Genomic DNA, 20402 nt, shown 5'->3' with positions numbered 1-20402 from the left:
GTTTTCCTGCTTCCACCCTTACTTCCCACAGAGTAGCCAAGTACTTTGCAAAGATTATTCTTTGTAGAATATTAATTGGGTACGTTATTTCCCATCCTCTTTGGAGGAAATTTTAACTCACTTGCTTTAATTCACCAACAAGATCTCAGCTGCGTGGGCCTTTTAGCTGTCTCCATGTCCCCCTAAGCTCACTCCTGTCTGAGTCTTTATACCTGCTGTGCTCTCTCTCCTTCAGGAAAGTTCTTCCCTGAGATTTCATCGCTGTTCCCTTTTATTCCTGCCTCTGCTCAGATTTCAGTTCCTAGAAAGGCAGCTGCATAACAAATGACCCCCAAACTTAGCACTTTCAAGCAGCCAACCTATAAACATTAACTATTTTGCACAGTTTTCTGAGGAGGATGAATTGAGGAGCAGCTTAGCTGGATAGTTCTGGCTCAGGGTCTCTCATGAGGCTGTAGACAAGTAACCAAGTGGTTGGCTGGGCTGCTGTGTGGAAGGATGGAGTGGGGAGGGGGGATTGGGAGGAGGAATCACTTCTGAGCTCAACTCATTCACATGGTTGTTGGCTGGCTCTGACGTCAGTTCCTCACTATTGGCCCAGTACCTCAGTTTCTCACTATAGAACACCCCTCCACAGATGGCCCGAGTGACCTTATGACATGGCATCCAGCTCCCCACAGGAAGAGCCCAACACAGAAGCCACAATCTTTTATAACCTAATCTTGGAAGTGGATAGGATCAGTTGTGCTGGATGCTGTTAGTCACAAAGACCAGCCCCGGTGCAGTGTAGGAGTATGAATACCAGGAGGTGGGGATTGTAGGGTACAATCTGGAACGGTGTCCTCTTGATGTCTTAGGATCAGTACAGTTATTTTGTGCTGTAATATTGTGTTCCTTGTAGCAAGTTCAGAATGTAAGAAGGAAAGGAACCATATTTTGAACAACAACAACAAAAATCAGAAAACTATGTCTCTATAAGCAGACGTGGTCAATTACTTAGTTATATATTTTTAAAGATCACGTTGCTAAAATATATATGAAATTGTGTTTCCTTATATGTGGTCTGCGTATTTAGAGGAGTTTGCCCACACATTAAATAGCCTTCAATCAGCGAATCTTTGAAATTAGTTCTCTGAATAGTGATTATTTTTTCAAAGCATTCTTCACTGTTATCAGCTTCTTGCTAAAGACATTCTGTCTCCCTTGTATTAAAGCTGTTTCATCTAATTTTTCTGTGGACTTGAAAGCTCCATAACCAGACTTTATAGAACTATGTGCAATAAAAATAAATATTATTCTGTACAAAGTTTTCTTTTTGAGTAATTAAGTTTTAAGAGAGGTTTTATTTTTAGTTTAGCTCTTTGTGGCCCATTTGTGCCTCTTTCTGGTACTCACCTATGTTTTAACAACTCTTACTAGACAGGATGTTAGGTTTTTCTATTGAACTTTTGTCTCTGTTGAATATGTCATGGTTGGCTTTGAAGTCAGTCTGACTCACACGTCTGCCAGATTTTTCACTTTATGTCTTGAAACAAGTTGTTGAATCTTTCTGAGCCTGATTTTAAAAATATATCTTCCTTACAGAGTTGGTGTAAAGAAAAAATTAATATGTTAAGGGCCTAGAATGTTATCAGCATTTCTTTCCTACTGTCCCCCTTCCCCAGTTGTTTCCCATGAGGTTGAGTGGATTTCACACTCTATCACCTAGTGCCTGGTGACAAATGCCATGGACGTCCTGGCTTATCTCCAGTGACGTAGGGTGGGCTGGGAAGACCAGTCCTACCAAGCTTGGGTTTCACTGCAGACTGGTGCCAGTAACTTAGCCCTCTGGAAAACCCAGAGTCCAAAACTATCCATAAAAATACACCTACTTTCTAGGCATCCTTCAGAGATTTGATGCCTACAAGCAGGTTTAACTGCTCCACGTATTTCACTTCCTGCCTGGGGTTGGCAACAGTGGAACTCAGTCAGAGGCACCTTGGAAAAGAATTAGGCTATGGGGGTTTGGTGGGGTGAGGGTGGGGGAGGATGTTTCAATCACTGTAGATACTCTAAGGTAACAAAACATTCAGAGCAAGGAATTTTTTAATTAGAGTAAGTTCTACAACATCCATGTAATTACATTTTTTCCACACCCTAACATTCTTTTCTTCTCAGCTTACCCACCCTTGTGACTCATTCCGTAGCAAAACCAGCGAAATCTGCATTCTCTTGTCATCAAGCAAAAGTGGTCAACCCCCTGCTTTCTTGACTTCTCTGGTATGCTACCCCTGAGAACCTCATTTCAGTTTGGACCTCTTCCTGCTGCCCTGTGTCCTGGTTTTCCCCATGGTCTGGTTTCTCCTGACCATTAGGAACCTCTCACTGTGGCCAGTTCCTTTCATGGACTCAGGCTGCTTTTTTTGGAATGTTGCATTTCTTGCATTCAGTCATCATCCATGCCTTGAGAGTACTAAGACTCTGCCTTTTTCTTGCTTTAATTTCAATGGAAATTCACCAAGAATCTCTTATGTGCCCTACATTGAAGTAGGCCCTGATACTTACATTATGGGTTAGAAGAATGAGGCTCAAAAAGATTGTGTCCAGAATGACAAACTTTTTAAACTATAGAGGCCCGATACACGAAATCTGTGCAATAGTAGGCCTTCCTTCCCCCGGCTGCCGGCACCGGCTTCCCTCCAGCACCCGAGACCTGGGCTTCCCTCACAGCCTCAGCTTCATCCAGAAAGTTGTCCAGTCTAATTAGCATATTACGCTTTTATTATCATAGATGATAGAAGCAATTTAATGCAAATCTGCCAACTCCGAATTTAGCTGTTTTTCCAATTTAGCACAACTCCCCTTCAGGTATGCCAAGACATTGAGAAGCATTGATGATGTCAGCTGGAAGGCTTCATTGGTTCATGCTTGAGTCTGTGCCACTGGCCATCACCCCCTCCTCCAGCTAGGGGGACTGCTGAAAGCAATGTGTGGCAGATGTGCCCCAGGTACCAGTTTCTGGCTCCACTTTGAGTCTATGATTCAACCTGGCGTGTAGGATAGAGAGAAAGCTGTCATATTCAACATTGATAAAAAAAGATTAGAAAAAAGGATTGGTCTTAAAGCTTGATTTAGCAAGTTAGCGCAGGTAACCTCCACTCACTAAGAAGACTGAAATTATTATTAAATATAACAAAGTGTGGAGAACTCCCCGACTTCATTAATTTAGAATGTGGATTTAATACTAAATCAGAAATGTGTTACATTAGAGGAGCTTTTCCTTTGACATTATAAAACCTTATGCTTCTGTCTAGAAAGGTCACTTACATTTTTTCTTTTTTTGAAAACTTTTTCAATAACCTTAATGAAAACGAAGGTAGTTTTCATTAGTTGAAAAACAGGCATTTATTGATTGATTACATTACTGGAAAAGAATATTAAAAATAATTCATCTTGGGTTTCATAATGTGTTTTTAGAGTTTACCTTTAAAATTGTATTTCCTGAGGTTGAAGATTACTTTGGAGACTTTATCGAAGCCGTAGTGTGAAGACCCAAGGCAGGAAGATGAAGAAACTATGCACTTCCCTAAAATTTGAAATGACTGTAGACCTGGGTTTAAATATGGATTCCAGACCATGCTGGTAGCTCAGTTGGTTAGAGAATTGACTTATACTTGCTTTTTGGATTTATGAGTCTAATGAGAGTATCTGTACTGTGTCTAGTACCTGGTAGACATTTTGAAAAAGCCAACCACACCTACCATTTTCATTAGTTAATAAATTTTTAACTTCTAGAAAAGGAAAGTATTTATCATACTAGTGGTGAGTTAGTAACTTCATCTTTCTGTACAAAAGCTTCCTAGTTGTAAACTGGCTATGTTGCATAATTGTCTTTCATAACCCTAACTTAGAAATTAAAAATAGAGTTGACATAAAGCTCTAATGGTACCCTTTTAAGATCACCGTTAAGGGAAGTTTAGCATATTATAAGACATGATGTTTTTAACAGGCATTTTTTATGTCTCTCATGAAGTATATTTTGGAATGATCTTTGAGAGGCTACTGTTTGAACCGTTAATTCATTTTACTCAAAGGCTATGAACATCAAAGCAGCAAACTCAATTAAGTGAAATAGTCAGGAAATGGAATATTCTTGTGAATTTAGTTGTTAGTATTAAGTAGAAAACATTACCTTCTCCACCCATATGGTTTCTGGTCTCTACTTAAGTCATTCTATTGAGTTAGAGTTCGTATAGAAAGCTCTGTGCCAAGTGTTTTTGTAGAAAATGGAAGGGAAATAAAAACATTCTTAAAATTCTTTTTGCTACAAGTTATATTACTGAAAAGCATTCCAAACTGTATTAATTGCTTTAGCTCATTGGTAAGAATGTCATTGAGAACACCAATTTTTCTTCCAGTTCTGAAAATGGAGATTAGATCTGAAGAAGATTCAAGGAAAGTGTATAGGGTGGGGTAAAAGTGGGTTTACAGCTGTGAGTACATGAAATAGTTTGTTTTTGTATTATTATGTATTAATTATTGTATTATTTTCCATAAAAACAACTGTAAATCTACTTTTGCTACACCCTGTATACAGTTCTATTTTTAACCTTTTTAAAATTTCCTAAATCTTTTTAAGTTGGTATTTTGCATTGTATTCTTATTCCATTTTAAGTTTTGGGCAAATTATATAAAAAAGTGGATTAAAAAAAACAGAAATGAAGTTTTCTTTTTGGGTTTGGAAATCTGTCCCTTATTCAGTCAACATTGAAGTAACTTATTGTGTATACAAAAAACCTAACAGAACTTTTAGGTTTTTAAAACTTTTTTATTCTACAAGGATTTGATATGTACTAGTAAATAGTAAATCACATACCTGTTTTCAGAATTCAGGAAAAAATGTTCTGAAAAATAGAACCATTCAAGAAGCCAAATTTTAAGTTTTTTTTTCCTGTTTATTTTCTTACTCAGTGTCGAAGAATGAACAGTTTGAATCACAGTGATTTTTTTGTTGGGTTGCTTTCAGTTTTTTTCATCACAGTCAGGAATGTAAGCCTAACAGGAAAATGCATTCATGAATAACCAATATTTGTTTTATCTTACTTAAATTCCTGATCACGGACTTGGTAAGGAACATCTTGTGAAAGTTATTTAACTCTATAATGAAATATTATCAGATACATATTTTCATCACATATAGATCATATATATATCAGCATTTTAAAATACTGTGGGAGAAGCGAATGGCTAAAGTAAGGTTGCTAGACTTTCTAAACTTATATTTCACACTCTACACCCCCGCAGATGTAGTGCCCAGTACCTCAAAGCAGAGGGTCTTCCTGCTTAGAGCCACATGGGTTCTTCTGAACGAACCGTCAGGACAGTATTCATTTTCTATAGCAAATATGAAGAAAGGAAAGAACACTGTATACTCTTATTGCAAAGAAGAGCTATTAAAATGTCCAAAAAATGCAAAGAGGATGCAGGATATCACTAAGAATGCAGATCAAACTGGTGAAGAAGGTTTTAGACATCACAGTTGACTTTGTCCCCACAGTTTGTCATCTTTTCCAGTTCCCTCAGTGGTACCGGTAAGGAGTTAAGCCGTTTGGTGGCGGAGGGACAGAAAATGTCAGGGGAGTAAGCAGTGGTGGAGGAGGGTCGGCTGGGATTTAGGTCTTAGACCCGTAAATGACGGTGAAATAGACCTTCCCAGCAGTAACCTTCTAGCCACCAGCCACTTGGGTATTGCTTAGATTACCCTTTAACCTTCTCTGCTATGCATACATCTCTCTCAAACTTTAAACATGTCCAACACAGGAGGCATAATGGGCTCCTCACCCCATCCTCCTTGGTCCTGGGCCCACCTTTCACACAGCAGCCTATGTCAGAAATATTTGCACCATCCTTGGACCCACTTTCATAGTGCACGTGGGACCAGTCACTCAGGCCTTTTGACTTTATGTCCTTAAACATATTTGCTTCTGTGTATTCCTCTCCCTCTGTCGATGATGATTGCATGTGCTTAAATGTTATAGGGCAAGGTTCCCTTCATGCTGCACAATTACCCCCAGAACAGAGGAGGCCTCGTTGTGTTGGAGTCAGTACAAAGCCTCTGCTATTACTGGGTGCTTTCCCAACTGCTTCATTTTAAACAGCAGAGCACTGTGCGAGGAAGACACATGAGCCCAAAGTGACCTCACTTCATGTGGTTAGATATTTATAGAGGTTTCCTGACAAAATCCTTTTATTTTTAAAGGATGCAGTAACATTTAAAATTGCGTGGGCATTTTGTCCCTGGAATGTGTCCTCACAATTGCAAATGCAAAATGACTTGATTAAAAAACCTTTTTACAAAAACAAACCAAAAAACCCACAAAACAAAAACACGCCCATACCATCAGGAATTAGGGCCATCGAAAGCATTAATGTGCACCTACAAGGACAAAGGAAAAGTAAGCTATCATAACTTTTGCCAAATATCTGTAGTTTAGGACATTTGCAGTGATGATGGCGGTGAGGATGGGCATTGCAGTCATCTTCCAGATGAAGAACTAAACGGTTGACTTGAGGTGACCTGCACACGAAGGTCGGACATGCAGGGGAAGAGTTTGAATCAAATTGTTTGGGGAGATGTGGCTGGAGCAAACACATGTCTAAATATGTTTCATGTTCTATTTCACTTATGCAACTGGAAATAACAAATATCATGATCTCATGACACCATTGTACATTCAGAAAAGTACATGCACCATACGTATATGGCTCAGTGAACTTGCACAAAGCAGACAGTGTAGGCTGAGAATCAGAACATCACCAGCACCCAAAATGCTCCCTCGTGCTTTCTTCCAGTCCTCGCCCGCCTGCCTGCCACTGCCACGTGCTCTGGGACCTGTTCCCTGTCTCCTAGCACTGCCCATTAGTTTTACTTGTGTTAAACTTTTTATAAGGGGAATCATTCAGTAATTACCACTTTGCTGTCTGGCTTCTTTCCTCATCCTTATGTTGATGAAACTCACCTATGTTGTTCACATTGTTGCATGGTACTTATTTTTTGAACAACCACTACTTATCCATTCTGCTATGGTAGATGTTCATCTTTCCAATTTGGGATTATTATGGATAATGCTGTTCAGTCTACCAGACCTGAGGCCCTGAACCTAACTGTCCCCTATACCTGGGCTCCTGAGCATTAAAGAGAAAAAAACAACATAGAAAAGTGTTCTACATGCAAACAAGTGGTTAAAATAAGATGGAACTTGGAGACATTGTAGAAAATAGGTCTACCTTTCATCTAGCGCCGATATTCCACCTCTGTGTGGAAATTACCTAAAAATCGGTACAGCAGTCTGGTAGGGTTATGATTCTCCTGTGTGACTTCAGGTGACTAAATGTTAGGCGTTTGGTTGGGCCTAGGCCACAAGACATTTCTTCCTCAGCACTGGCAGATACTGTCAAACAGTTTTTCTCATGTGGTTTTACTAATTTACACATCCATCGCAAAGAGGGAGTTCTTCCCCCACATTCTTGTTGGCTCTTGGTATTTCCTGTCTTTTTAAATTTTAGCCCTATTGTTGGAAGCTTATAGGTACTGTGTTATGACTTTAATTTGATTTCCCTGATGACTAATTTTGATGACCACTTTTTCATATATTTAGTTTCCATTAGGATATCTTTAAGTGCCTACTCATACTTTTTTCATCTCTTACTCTTTTTCACTTCCCTAAATTTTGTATATTCTGACCAGAAAAAATAACTTTTTATTGGATTGCCTTATTGGCAAAAGTGATATTTCCTCATATCCAGGCAATATAGAAGTTTAACTTCCATGTTACTTTATTTTAGGTTATTTCAGTGACCTCCTGGGTTATCATCAACTTCTACTCACTCTTAGACTCTCTATCCTGCCTCTACTTGACCCATCAAGTTATTTTTTACAGCCATGTAGATCTGATCAAGTCAATTCCAGTCCTGTCATTCTCTCCCAACCCTGATTTCTCACATTCCTATCAACTCAGGCTAACCATAGTGTTTCCAGAACTTTCCTATAAAAGTTCACGGGGAGTGAGTACCGCACACTTGCTAAATAGTCAGATGATTAAGTCTCTTCCCTGGAAATTCTGGTTGAGTAGAGCCTAGTTGAACCCCAGGAATCTGATGGGAACAAGTACTCCAGGTTATTCTTATCTTCAGGGAGGTGTCAGGAACACCATAAACAGGTCCTTTTGTTGCTGCCTCAGGGCTCTTACCTGTTCTCTCTCCACTATATGGATTTTCTCTGTCCTTTCTCCATTGTCCTCATCTTTTAACATCCATGGCAAATGTCACCTCTGTAGCTTCAGTCCTGTAGGCTGAGTACCAGTAAAATTGCAGTCAGCAACTACTTATCCCTGATCTTTCTCACAAACCTGTCCCACTGTGGCCTTCTCTATCCCAGCTGACAAGAGGCACTGGTGTATCTTCAGTATAAATGCAATAGGCCCTTTCCTGTCATGATTTCAGGCCTGGATTTCTGCAGAAGCCTGCTACTAACTAGTTTCCCTGCTTGCATCTGTACCAGTCTGTCCAAGTGATCATCATTTTAAATGCCAAGTCAATGTCACGTGTTCCTTCTCAGAACACTCCAGTGGCTCCCCGTTTCTCCCAGAGGAAAAGCCAGTCTTCACTAGGTCCTAGGAGGCCTATTGCTATCTGACCCCTTCCCCACCTTCACCCTTTGACCTGCCTGGCTCACTCTCCCTCAGCAACCCTGGTCTCCTGCTGTTCTTAGAACATCCCAGATATACTTGCACTTCAGGGCTTTTGCATTACCTGTTCCTTCTAGCTGGACCAGTTCCCCCAGATGTTTGTAGCACTAACTCACTTTCTTCGAGTCTTCACACTGCATCCTGCCTTGACCACACTATTTAAAAATTAATTCTGACCCCTCCTTCCCACACCTCCAATTTCTTAGGCCCTGCTCTTCCCCCTCCCACCATGACCCTCACTAGTTTCTAATATACTATTAATTAAGCGTATTATCATTTACATCTGTCTGCCAGAATATGAGCTCCCAGAGAAGATATTTCTTACTGTTCTGCTCATGATGTAGAAAGTGAGTGATGAATATTTGTTTTATTCGTTGAATAAAATATTCGGGATGTGATATGTAAGAGAGCTTACATAGTATCTCTTTACAAGCCAGATTTCTGTGGAACCTTTTATAAGATATGTTGCCTGTTTTCATATTTTGAAATAAAAAGTTGACTTTGGGAGTTTGGATGAAGCTGGGATTGCTGGGTTGGTTTGAAGGAGAAGCCAGTGGTAGCTCAGCTCCTTCTGCCCTGGTCATGGGTGTTCTCTGGGTTCAGGTTTATTCAATATAAAAACCTCTTAGGGATTGCTACTGAAGTACTGGATTTTAGGTTGTTTCATCTTCGCCGGCATCCCTAGATAACTTGTGAAAATTAAATATCTTTTATGTTTGCTTCAAGCACATACATTATGAAAAGTATGTGCATAAATTCATAGTCCCATTATAAAACTGTGTGCTTTTGCATATTTTAGCCCCTCTCAAGGGCATTCTTATACATCCTTGCATTAATTCTGGGTGACCAGAAACCTAACCCTCTTTCTCTCTCATACTTTATTCCCTGAAATGCTGTGATGCTGTCCAGCTGAAATTTGACTACTAGATAAGAAGAATAGTACTGTACAGGGTCTATTTATATACATCCAATTTTAGAATAATTTTTGCTTCTATTACTGTGAGTCCTTAAGTTTCTAATATATATATACACACATATAATTTTACATGTAATTTTTGTTTGGTGGAGTGCAGCATTTTTATGGGACCAGAGGGTATTTTCCCTCTCAGCTTACAAAGAGATTATGTTTAAAAATCTGTTGACTCAGCATGTCATTATGCCACTCCAGCTTCCCTAACCTTTGGTGATCTCTAATTGTCTTCTTACTGTTTTACCTGTTTTAGCCTCTTCCTACAACCTGAATTTATTGGTTGTAAGCTTTTCCTAAGAGTAAATCCTACACTTTAGTGTCTCCCAAGGTGCCTGGAACTCTACTGGGTTGTAATCTGGGCTGTAATATAATAGCTCTGAGCAGCTAAGAGAAGAATCCTTTCATGAGGAGTGAATAGATTTCATCTCATAATGATGATTATTAGTGGCTCACCACTTGAAAGCATGCCAGAAAGGAGCTATATGAAGCTCTATGAGGAAATATAGCTTAAGTCAGCTAATATAATACTTGTTTCAAAAAGCCAAGTCTCAATTAGATTGTGTCACGAGGGAAAGCCTGGGTATATATAGTTTTATCCAAAATAGAAAAGGCATTTAAGCACCCATTCAAATCATAGTTGAAATTTACATTTAAACAACTTTTACAATCAACTGTATGCATAGCAAACTTAAAAATAACACTGGTGAGAACTATTATAGAAACTTCATTGTGCAATAAAAAAAAAAATACTTCAGTTGCCACCTCGTAGAAAAATACCTAATCAGACTGTTCTTTGGTCTCTCAGCATTCTGAGAGCTATATTTCAGGGCAACGCTTTAACTACAGCTAATCTTAATGAGCCTATACCTCAACAGATAAATTTATGTTTAATCTCTATTCTTTTATCTGTTTACTAGAGGCCCAGTGCACGAAAATGTGCGAATGTAGGGTCCGTAGGCCTAGCCTACAGGGCCATCTCCCGCCCGCTCACCACTCCCCAGTCCCGTCCTGCCACCACCCACCCCAGTTCTCCATGGTTCCCCGTTGGCCACCCAGCGATCAGAGTCTGCGGGCTGCGGGGAGGGACCAAGAGGTGGTCAATGCACCTCATAGTGACTGGTCGATCGGTTGTCCTGGTCATTACACTGTATGGTCGCTGGCCTTTTATTATATAGGATTCTCTGGGATATGTGATACTAATTAGTTAACAAGTGTGGAAATTCAGTTGAAAAATGCTGGGACATAAAGGATGGCAGGCAAATGAGGAAAAGAATGGAATATTTTCTGTCTTTAAAAAAATTTTTTTCTGTCTTTATTGTTGAAAGTAACAATTTCCCCCATTGACCCCTTCTAGCCCACCCCTCCCCCCCACTCCAGCCCTAGACCTTCTCCACCCTATTGTCTGTGTCCATGGGTTATGCATAGATGCATACAAGTCCTTTGGTTGATCTCTTCCCACCCAGCCACCCTCACCCTGCCTTCCCTCTGAGATTCCACAGTTTGTTCCATGCTTCTATGCCTCTGGATCTATTTTGTTCATCAGTTTATTTTGTTCATTAGATTCCACATATGAATGAGATCATGTGATACTTGTTTTTCTCTGACTGACTTATTTCACTTAGCGTAATACTCTCTAGGTCCCTCCATGCTGTCTCAAAGGGTAAGAGAGATCCTTCTTTTTTACTGCTGCAAAGTATGCCAGGGTTTGTATATATCCCACAGCTTTTTTTATCCACTCAGCTACTGATGGGCACTTGGGTTGTTTCCAGATCTTAGCTATTGTAAATTGTGCTGCTATGAACACAGGGGTATTTCTGGTTTCTTATGCTATAGTCCGAGAAGTGGGATCACTGGGTCAAATGGCAGTTCCATATTTAATTTTTTGAGGAAACTCCATACTGTTTTCCACTATGGCTGCACCACTCTGAAATATTTTCTAAATACCCTTATTCATTTAACAAGATTATTGAATACTACTGGATATTAGGAACTGGGGAATTAGGAACTGGGGGATTGGGACTGAAGTGGTAGTGAGGTTTTGGGATATAGAAGAAAAGGAAAAAAAAGATAACCAATCCCATCCTTCAAGGCACATGTATGTTCATTCACTCATCCATTATCTATTGAATGCTTGCAGTTTGCTGGGTTACAGTGGTGAAATAAAACAAACCAGAAGTCCTTGCCCTCACTGAGCTTATATTCTAGTGCAGTGGTTCTCAACCTTGGCTGCACATTAGAATCACCTGGGAATCTTTTTAAAATCCTAATTTCTGGGCCTCATCCTCCAGAAATTCTGTTTCTTTGTTATGGGATGGGGCCACAACATTAGTAACAAAGAAACAGAATTTCTGGAGGGTGAGGACCAGAAATTAGGATTTTAAAAAGATTCCCAGGTGATTCTAATGTGCAGCCAAGGTTGAGAACCACTGTTCTAGCGGAATAGAAGGACAATACGTAAGACAGATCGGTAAAAAAATATTACAGAGTGTTAAGTGCTAAGGAGATGAATAAAATAGGAAGGGAGATTGGGAGTGTGGAGGGTGGGAAGCAGGTTGCAATTTTAGAGAGGTTGTCCAGGAGGAACTTGGTGAGAAGCTAAAGACCTGCAGGAGGTGAGGAGGCCAGTTGCACAGGTACCTGGAGAAGGAGCAGTGGAAGCCTCTGGAAGAGGCAGTCCGAGGTGCCGAGGCAAAAGCGGGCCTGGCTTCTGGGAGGACCACGGAGGCTGCTGGGGCTGGAGCAGGAGGAACACTCTGCTGAAGCCCTGAGAGGGCTAGGTCACTGGGTAATGAGAGCCATTGGAAGGTTCTGCCCCCAGGCTTGGAACGTGACTATGTAATTTAGTAAAGGGAGTGAACCATAAAAAGGCTTAATTAATAATTAAATTCAGCTATAAATTGTCAAGCAGACTGGAAAGGTTGAGTTGTTCTGGAAGATGTACAGCTGGGATTGAGTGAGAAGTAAAAGCTGAATTTAAAGGTCTAGGAGTTGTGTGTGAGGGGTTATAGAGATGGGTGCAGTTGATGTGAGATGTTATGAAGAGGGACTCGGAACTCAGGGAGACTTTATGAGAACAGTCGGGTGGGGAGGCACTGAAGAGAGCCTCAGGGGAGCCCTGGCCAATCACAGGGCTGGAGGCAGGATCCTCAAAATGAGGTCCTCGACAGTCCCCTAGTCTCCCCTATCCCCCAGTGTCTTATGTCCATTGGTTATGCTTATATGCATGCATACAAGTCCTTTGGTTGATCTCTTACCCCCCTACCTCCTGCCCCCCAACCCTCCCCGGCCTTCCCGCTGCAGTTTGACAATCTAGGGCGGGGGAAAAAAATGGACACATATGTAATACCCTTTGTAATACTTTAAGCAATAAAAAAAAAATGAGGTCCTCAACATGCAATTTGCTGGGGAGGTCCTCAAAATGGTATTAGTCGACTCCCTTCTTTTGTCTTTTACTTATTTTATGTTGGTTGTTTTCTAAGGAGATCTGTATTCCTTCTTAGATTTCTTATGAGGCAAATATGAAAGAATGAAAAAAGGATAATTGGAAAACTCTGTGATGTTGTCTTCATGCTAACGACCAACTCATTGGAAGGGGGTGGATAAGTGGCCAGCCTTCACCTCACTTCCGGGAGTTAGAACCCCACCGAAAACTGGTTTGGGACTATAATAAATAGCTACGATTTTAGGCCTACAAAACAAGACCTCAAAGTGCTGTATTGATTTTAGTTTATTTTCCTTTTTGTCATCTCTCTGCTGTCCTACTTAAAAACCTCACCCACAGTGATCAAAAGCACAAATTTATTCATTATAATTTTTATTATATGCCACATGATAAAGTTACTTGCAAATCTTAATATTTTCACAAGTTGGATTGTGTGACTCTCATCTCAAGCCTCAGGTGTTGTTGTTTTTTAAAATAAAGATAAAACCTTATGTTATTGTCAGGACTGAAAGCAAAATTCTGTGGGCTGTTGCTTCTGCCAAAGAAACATTGCTCTTTCTCTGGCTTAAGGTGTTAAAACACTTCGCAGTGTTTTCTGTCTAATTTTAGTGTTTCTTTCTAATTCTGATTTGGAGCAGTTTAGCCCGAAATGCCATGGATATGTGTTTTTCCCATAAGTGAATGTATACGCTAATTTCTCTGTGACTTTCAGAGCGAAGTCAAAGTTAAAATGGAAAATTGCTGTAGGAAGCTGATGTTTTTAAACTCTTGAAGGCTTTACAATGGAATAAAGCCTCTTTCCATTCTCGGCTGCACGGAAGATATTAAACTCCTTTTCAGCAAGCAGATGATGAGTAGTATGGACTTTCCTCTTTTTCCCGCGAATTCTCATGATTCAAATCCTATCCCTGTTACAGTGTTATTCTGCACTAAGGTCTTCAGTGCCAGATTGAACGCTGGTGTTTTTATATTTAGTTTTCCTTAAACTTGTTTGGTGCTGTGAGAATATTCACTATATACCATTTTTGTTGCAAAGGTTCTAGCATCTTGACTGATGCCCTTGACTTCAGAATATAAATAGAAAAATAGAGATAGGTGACAAGGATTGATTAGCCAGGCTCCTTCTAAGCGAAACTGTAAACCTGTCTGGATAAATCACTAGCTCGAAAGCCTGGAGAATGCATTTTAAAAGAATTAAGGGTAGTATGTGTTTGTGTGTGTGTGTGTGTGTGTGTGTGTTTAATTGATAGGGAAATTTTCTAGAAGAGCTGCAGGGGCACAAAGATTCTGTCTGGTTTTACTGTCCTTCAATTTTTATTTAAAAAATTGGTTTGGAGTTTTACTAAGCTATTAGAATGATTATTCACTTTATCTTTTTTTAAGTGGAATTAAAAATTTTGTTTAAGAAAACTGAAATCAAGATCTTATGACTTTTATACACACACATATGTATGAATATAAATATATATGTACATATATATTTATTTTATTTTACTTTGTTATTATTAGACTTTAATTTTAGGGCCGAGAGGGCACTTTTATTTCCTCTCAGGCACTTTTAAGCCATCACAGCAGATAAGTGAAAAAATATTTTAGTATTTTTTGGTATTTACCCCATGCTGGGCAGTGTTCTAAGCACCTGATATATATTAACTCATTTAACCCCAACATCCATCCAAAGAGACAGGTACTGTTATTACCACCACACACCATATAAAGAAACTGAAGTACAAAGCTCAGTAACTTGCCCTGAAGGAATGGATCTGGGATCTGAACTCAGACGCCAAAGTCTGTGCTCTCAACCATTATATTACCGCCTGCCTCTTTCCTTTTCCCCTTCTTTCTAGAAATTCCAATTCCAAGGATTAATTTTCCCCCTCACTGTCTTTTACCTCATGTGGATTCCTCAGCTCCCAATTTGGGTTCCTTTTCGGCCTGTTTTTCTTTCTCTGGCCTGATGAAGAACCGAACTTCAACTTCCCACCAGCCACTGCTGCTTTCTCACCTTCTTCCTTGGGGATCATCTCCAACTCTCAAACCATTTTTGCATTCTTAAGTCATATCACATTAGGACTATAAGCTGATGCTACAATAATGGCTTGACCAATTCAGAGTAAGATAATATTAATAGATAATTAACTCATGGTTTCGACATATATCCTCTATTCCTGTTTAGAACATTTTTTTTTTTTACCACATTTACAAAAACACATTCTTTTGCCTTAGTTCTTATTGTGATGCCATTTTTTTGGTATTTATGAATATGTCTCAGATGTCCCAAGACCTTTGCCTTTGGACTGAAATCCACAAACATGGTCTCCTTTTTGTGGACATCATAGAGCATCTCTTCAGGTGATTTATGAAAGTTTATAACTGTGTATCCTAGGATCTTCTGGCTCTTGAGACACACGGCTGTTCATATGTTGAGTGTATAAATTCCCATTGAGCATAAAACTGTCAGAGACAGTTGTGTGATTCAGGATGACAAATGGGTGCTGTGGATCAGCTCTTGGCACGTTATCTTCCTGACTGCATTGCAGGCAAGAGAAAAGAATGGAGCACCATCTCCCACCGCCCCACAGCCAGTGCCCTCACTCCATCCCCCACACCCCCTCTGCCTGGTATAATCTACTCCTCTCTTATTGAAGATGAAATCATACCCACGAGTTTTCTGCTTCCCAAGACAAAGATAACGATTACTGAGTCCCATACAGCATTGAGTTTGCAATAGTGAGCTTACAGTAATCACCACTGTATATTAAACAAAGAAGAATTTCACAGGATTGAAATTTATGAATGCAGCTTCCCCCCTCTGTCCCTCCTCTTCCATGATATTTACTATAGAGAGTCTGAGGTGGCTGGGATGGGTGGTGAGCAGTCCCCTCATATATATGTTCTTGACTAGACTGCAGGTTTGTTTGTTTTTTAATTATGGGTGTTTCTAAGCTGAAGTTGTTAGCCCCTAACAGACCTGACATCCTCAGGAGCCCCTGGACCCAGGAACCCTGGCTGCCCCTTCTGTTCCATTGGAGCAAGGTCTTGTCTACGTTGCCAGTTTCTTTCTTTGAAAGGAGTGCGCATGCTTGCTGGAATCGTCTGTAATATGTCCAATTAGTGCACCAAAATTCCCTCTTCCCTGGCCCGTTTATGTTCTTGTGACCTTCTATCCAGAAGGAACTTTGGCCAGGGGACTGGAGTTGAGGGGGTGTTTTCCTCCTAGCTGCAGAGCTTAGGTATTCCTGTGGCACCCCATTCTTGCCTCTGTCACGTTATATCATGACAGCACTGTAATCCGTCTGTTTCCCTGTAAGTTTCCCCGACCTGACGGAAATGCTCCAAGACTATGAGCCTGCAGTTCAGGGCTTGGCTTTGGTTGTTATAAAATAGCACTGATCTTCGTTCTCCCTGCTTCATCCCAAACATCATACAAGAAGTACTGTTGGTATCAAGCCAAGGAAACTCTTGTTAATAGGATTCTAGAAATTGATGAGGAATTTAAATACAGATATGTCTGAACAAACACGATTTCTCAACAATGGACTTGCAGCCAAGCATTTTGTAGTGCAACTACCTTTAGTCTAATTTCATACCTCTGTGCCTTTCTCCCTGTGATGTGTTCCAGAAGTGCCTTTGACCTGGGCTGCTTTATCTTTCTCTTCCCTCTCAAAGCAGCCAAGAGATCACCTCCTCTGAGAAGCCTCCCCTCACCCTTCACCCCTCTCCCATCCAGAGCTCATCCCTGTCTTTCTCTGGGTTTAAATTTACTTTTATTATGCCACATGTAGTTAGCTCTAATTATTTACAAATTACCGAACCCATTTCCCATGTTAGACTGAGCATCTTGGGGCCGAGGCCCATGTCTATTCATTTTGCATTTCTACTGATAATGTGGTTCCAGGTACATAGTAAGGGCTGAGTAAATGTGGAGTTGTGTCTTTTATAATAGCACTGGGGGTAGTGTGGTGAATAGAATAGGAACTTGGATGGAGAAAAGGATTGGCCCAGGGGTTATTGTAATGACCAGAGGAGGGCTGAGGGTGAGGAGAAAGAGGAGATTGGGGCAGGCATGCTATCAGAGATGACACCATACAAGTTTGGGTGGTTTGGATGGAGATGTCAGCAGAGGTATGAGTAGAAGTAGGGGCTGTGGTAGTTGTAGATGGACCCCTGGGAATTGAAAGTTTATATGATATGTCAAGACGGGATGCGTGGTATGGGGAGAAGGTGGGAGACTCAGGAGTGGATGGCCATGTTGGAGGTTGGACATCAGTAGCTGGTAACTGGCAGCTCTGACAATGGGGAAAGGGTGGGAAGAGAGACAGGAAATTCCTTCAGCGGTAAGAGATTGTAGCAGGTGTGTGGGGGGGACTTGCTGTGACCCTGACAACTTTGGACGGCCAGTTGTGTTGGACAGGTGTTTACGCTGTTCATGGTTGGTCAGTGATTAATGATTAAATTTTATCTTAGGTAGTTGCGGGGAGCTAGCTCGGCACTGGTAAAAGAACCAACTGTTAGGCTTGGCTTAGCTTGCCAGGGAATGAGGTCATATGTGACCATAATGCTGAACAAACAGGAATCAAATGGCACATCCGAAATTTCATTTATCCTCTCCTTTCCCGTCATTGCCTGTCCAGACCACTCTGTGGGGTTGCATTTCAGTCCCCAGATGAAAGCTCTGCCTGACTTAGTTTCTTCTTAGCTTCTCTCAGATTAAAAAAAAAAAATCTTTCTTGTTATAATTGTGTAGTGTAATAAGTATTGCTACATCAGTAATCACATTACAATCTATAAATGTATCAAAGTAACACTGCTGTGTACCTAAAACTTAACCAGTGTGACGCATCACATTTATTCAATAAAAATAAACCTTCATGCACTTTTATCCATAGACACAGTCTAGGCTTAGTAAGTATCTGGTCTAGTCCAGTGTGACACCATATGTCCTTCATGCAGAGGTAAACCCTCTCCCTCTCTAGGAGCTCCTTTTTGCTGGAGTGGGAAGCCCGTATCGGGGAAGACAGTTCTGAGAGGCGTCTTCTCCCTGGTTGTCCTCTAACATGTCTGCTCTTCCTCCCCTACTCACCTGGCAAACCCTGGTGAGTTTGCAGGAAGGGATGAGAATGCAGGAAGGTCACAGCATGCATCACTCTGATACTTGTTTCTTCTGGCCAAGGCAGCTGTAAGCCTGGCTTGTTCTTTTGTGGGCAGTTCTATAGGTTCTTTGGACTGTCCTTCCCTCCTTCATTTCTGTGGCTCTTTCACTTCTGTTTTCCCTGATGTGGAGACATACACCTTCCTTCTCATTCCAGGGGTGTGCTGCTGAGGTCTTCTCACCTGCTCACAGCAGCCTTAATTCAAATTAGATCATGTTGGCTTGGCAGTGCTTATGGATATGTAGGTAGAAACACCCTATAGCAGTGGTTCTCAACCTGTGGGTTGCAACCCCTTTGGCAGTCAAACGACCCTTTCACAGGGGTCGCCTAAGACCATCCTGCATATCAAATATCTACATTACGAATCATAACAGTAGCACCATTACAGTTATGAAGTAGCAACGAAAATAATTTATGGTTGGGTTATAACATGAGGAACTGTATTTAAAGGGCCAGAAGGTTGAGAACCACTGCCCTATAGGTCAGTGATGGCGAACCTTTTGAGCTTGGCGTGTCAGCATTTTGAAAAACCCTAACTTAACTCTGGTGCCGTGTCACATATAGAAATTTTTTTGATATTTGCAACCATAGTAAAACAAAGATGGATATTTTTGATATTTATTTTATATATTTAAATGCCATTTAACAACAACAAATCAACCAAAAAAATGAGTTTGCGTGTCATAGGTTCGCCATCACTGCTATAGGGTTTAGGAAATACTCAAATGCTTAAGAGAGAGGCAGGGTTAGAAGTACACATGTGCGGTGAATGCTATGCAGATGGTGGTTGAAGTCATGAGAGTGGACATAGTTGCCCAGGAAGAGACATGGAACCTCACAGAGATGCTCATTTTAGAAGCAGGGGAAGGAAAAGGAGCTGGCAAAGCTGGCACAGCCTCTTCCGGAGTGCTGGTTCTATAAAGGGGCACACTGTACAGGGGTCAGCCCAGAATTATGTTGATTGTTGTCTCTATTTTGTACCCCACATGTGGAAATTATACATACATACATTTTTATTTTCATGGTGAAAAGACCTTAAACTGTTTCCTGCTATCTTAAAAAAAAGTGATATTAATTTTAATTTAGAATTCTTTTTCTTTGAAAATAAAATTTAACTCTTTTTTCCCCAGTTGTGTATGAACACAGATCAAGATTAGAAAAATCCTTGCAAAAAGAAAGACTTGAACATAAGAAAGCAAAGGAAGGTAAGTAATGAAGCATCATGTATTTGCTTTACTATTTTTTTTTTGCTAAGAAATTGATATTAACTCAAAGTCAGTTTTATAGGTAGACAGAGATGCCAAGCAATTTGCTGTGCCTTGTGCATTAAAATAATTTCTGCTCAAGACTGGATTTAGAATCTTTCAGTGTGTGCCACCTTGAGGTAGTTCATATATTGGTTATACACTGAGTGGCCAGATTATTATGACCGCCCCATCAGTCCAATGAAGTAAATTAGTTATGCAACTAATAATAATAAAACCTTGAGAGTATTTGCTTAGAAAGTTTTCAATATTCAGTATTTTTGGAAGTGTCAATGAAGTACTGATGGGGTCGTCATAATAATCTGGCTGGTCATAATAATCTGGCCACTCAGTGTATATACCATTTCAGAAATAAACAGCTTTCCAGTTGAATATTATACACATATGTTACTAATACCTGGAACGTTTATCTACAGACATTCAGAAAGTAACAGTAGGTATTCCCCAGAATATGACAAATTTTATATGTACATATGCACATACACACACACACATATATATATACAAATTTATAACATAATAAATTGATCATATTGTATGATATCTTTTCAGTTATGAACCTGTTTTTATCTTGTGAGAGCTTTTATTGGACAGCTGATTGGCTCATTTAGAAAAAAAATAACATTTAGCACAGATATTAGGCAAATGCTATGATTTTTATCAGAATTTTGGTATAAAGCTTTATACAGCTTGTGATTTAAAGTTACCTGCATTTTTATGTTTATTCACGTTTTGTGATAAATCTTGAGATTTAAATTTGGTGATCTGTATAATTAACTGGGTGGGTAGAAGGAGGGAGAACTCCGGAGGGCAGTATTGATTAGGATGTTTTGCTGACCTTGGATT

At 40.2% G+C, this 20402-nt stretch overlaps 1 protein-coding gene across 2 annotated transcripts in view; it reads left to right on the top strand.

Annotated features, from left to right (window-relative positions):
- Nucleotides 1-20402, top strand: part of GOLIM4 (golgi integral membrane protein 4) — a 74387-nt gene that overhangs the window by 18708 nt on the left and 35277 nt on the right. For both annotated transcript variants that reach the window (XM_015570761.1, XM_015570760.1), the window contains exon 2: nucleotides 19422-19496. In XM_015570761.1, coding sequence (XP_015426247.1) covers nucleotides 19422-19496 — 75 coding nt within the window. The remainder of the gene's footprint in view (nucleotides 1-19421; nucleotides 19497-20402) is intronic.

The sequence above is a fragment of the Myotis davidii genome, unplaced genomic scaffold, assembly GCF_000327345.1.
Source record: "Myotis davidii unplaced genomic scaffold, ASM32734v1 scaffold1307, whole genome shotgun sequence".
NCBI lineage: Eukaryota > Metazoa > Chordata > Mammalia > Chiroptera > Vespertilionidae > Myotis > Myotis davidii.
Note: the sequence above shows the minus strand (reverse complement) of the source record. Positions and strands in the feature narration are given on the sequence as shown.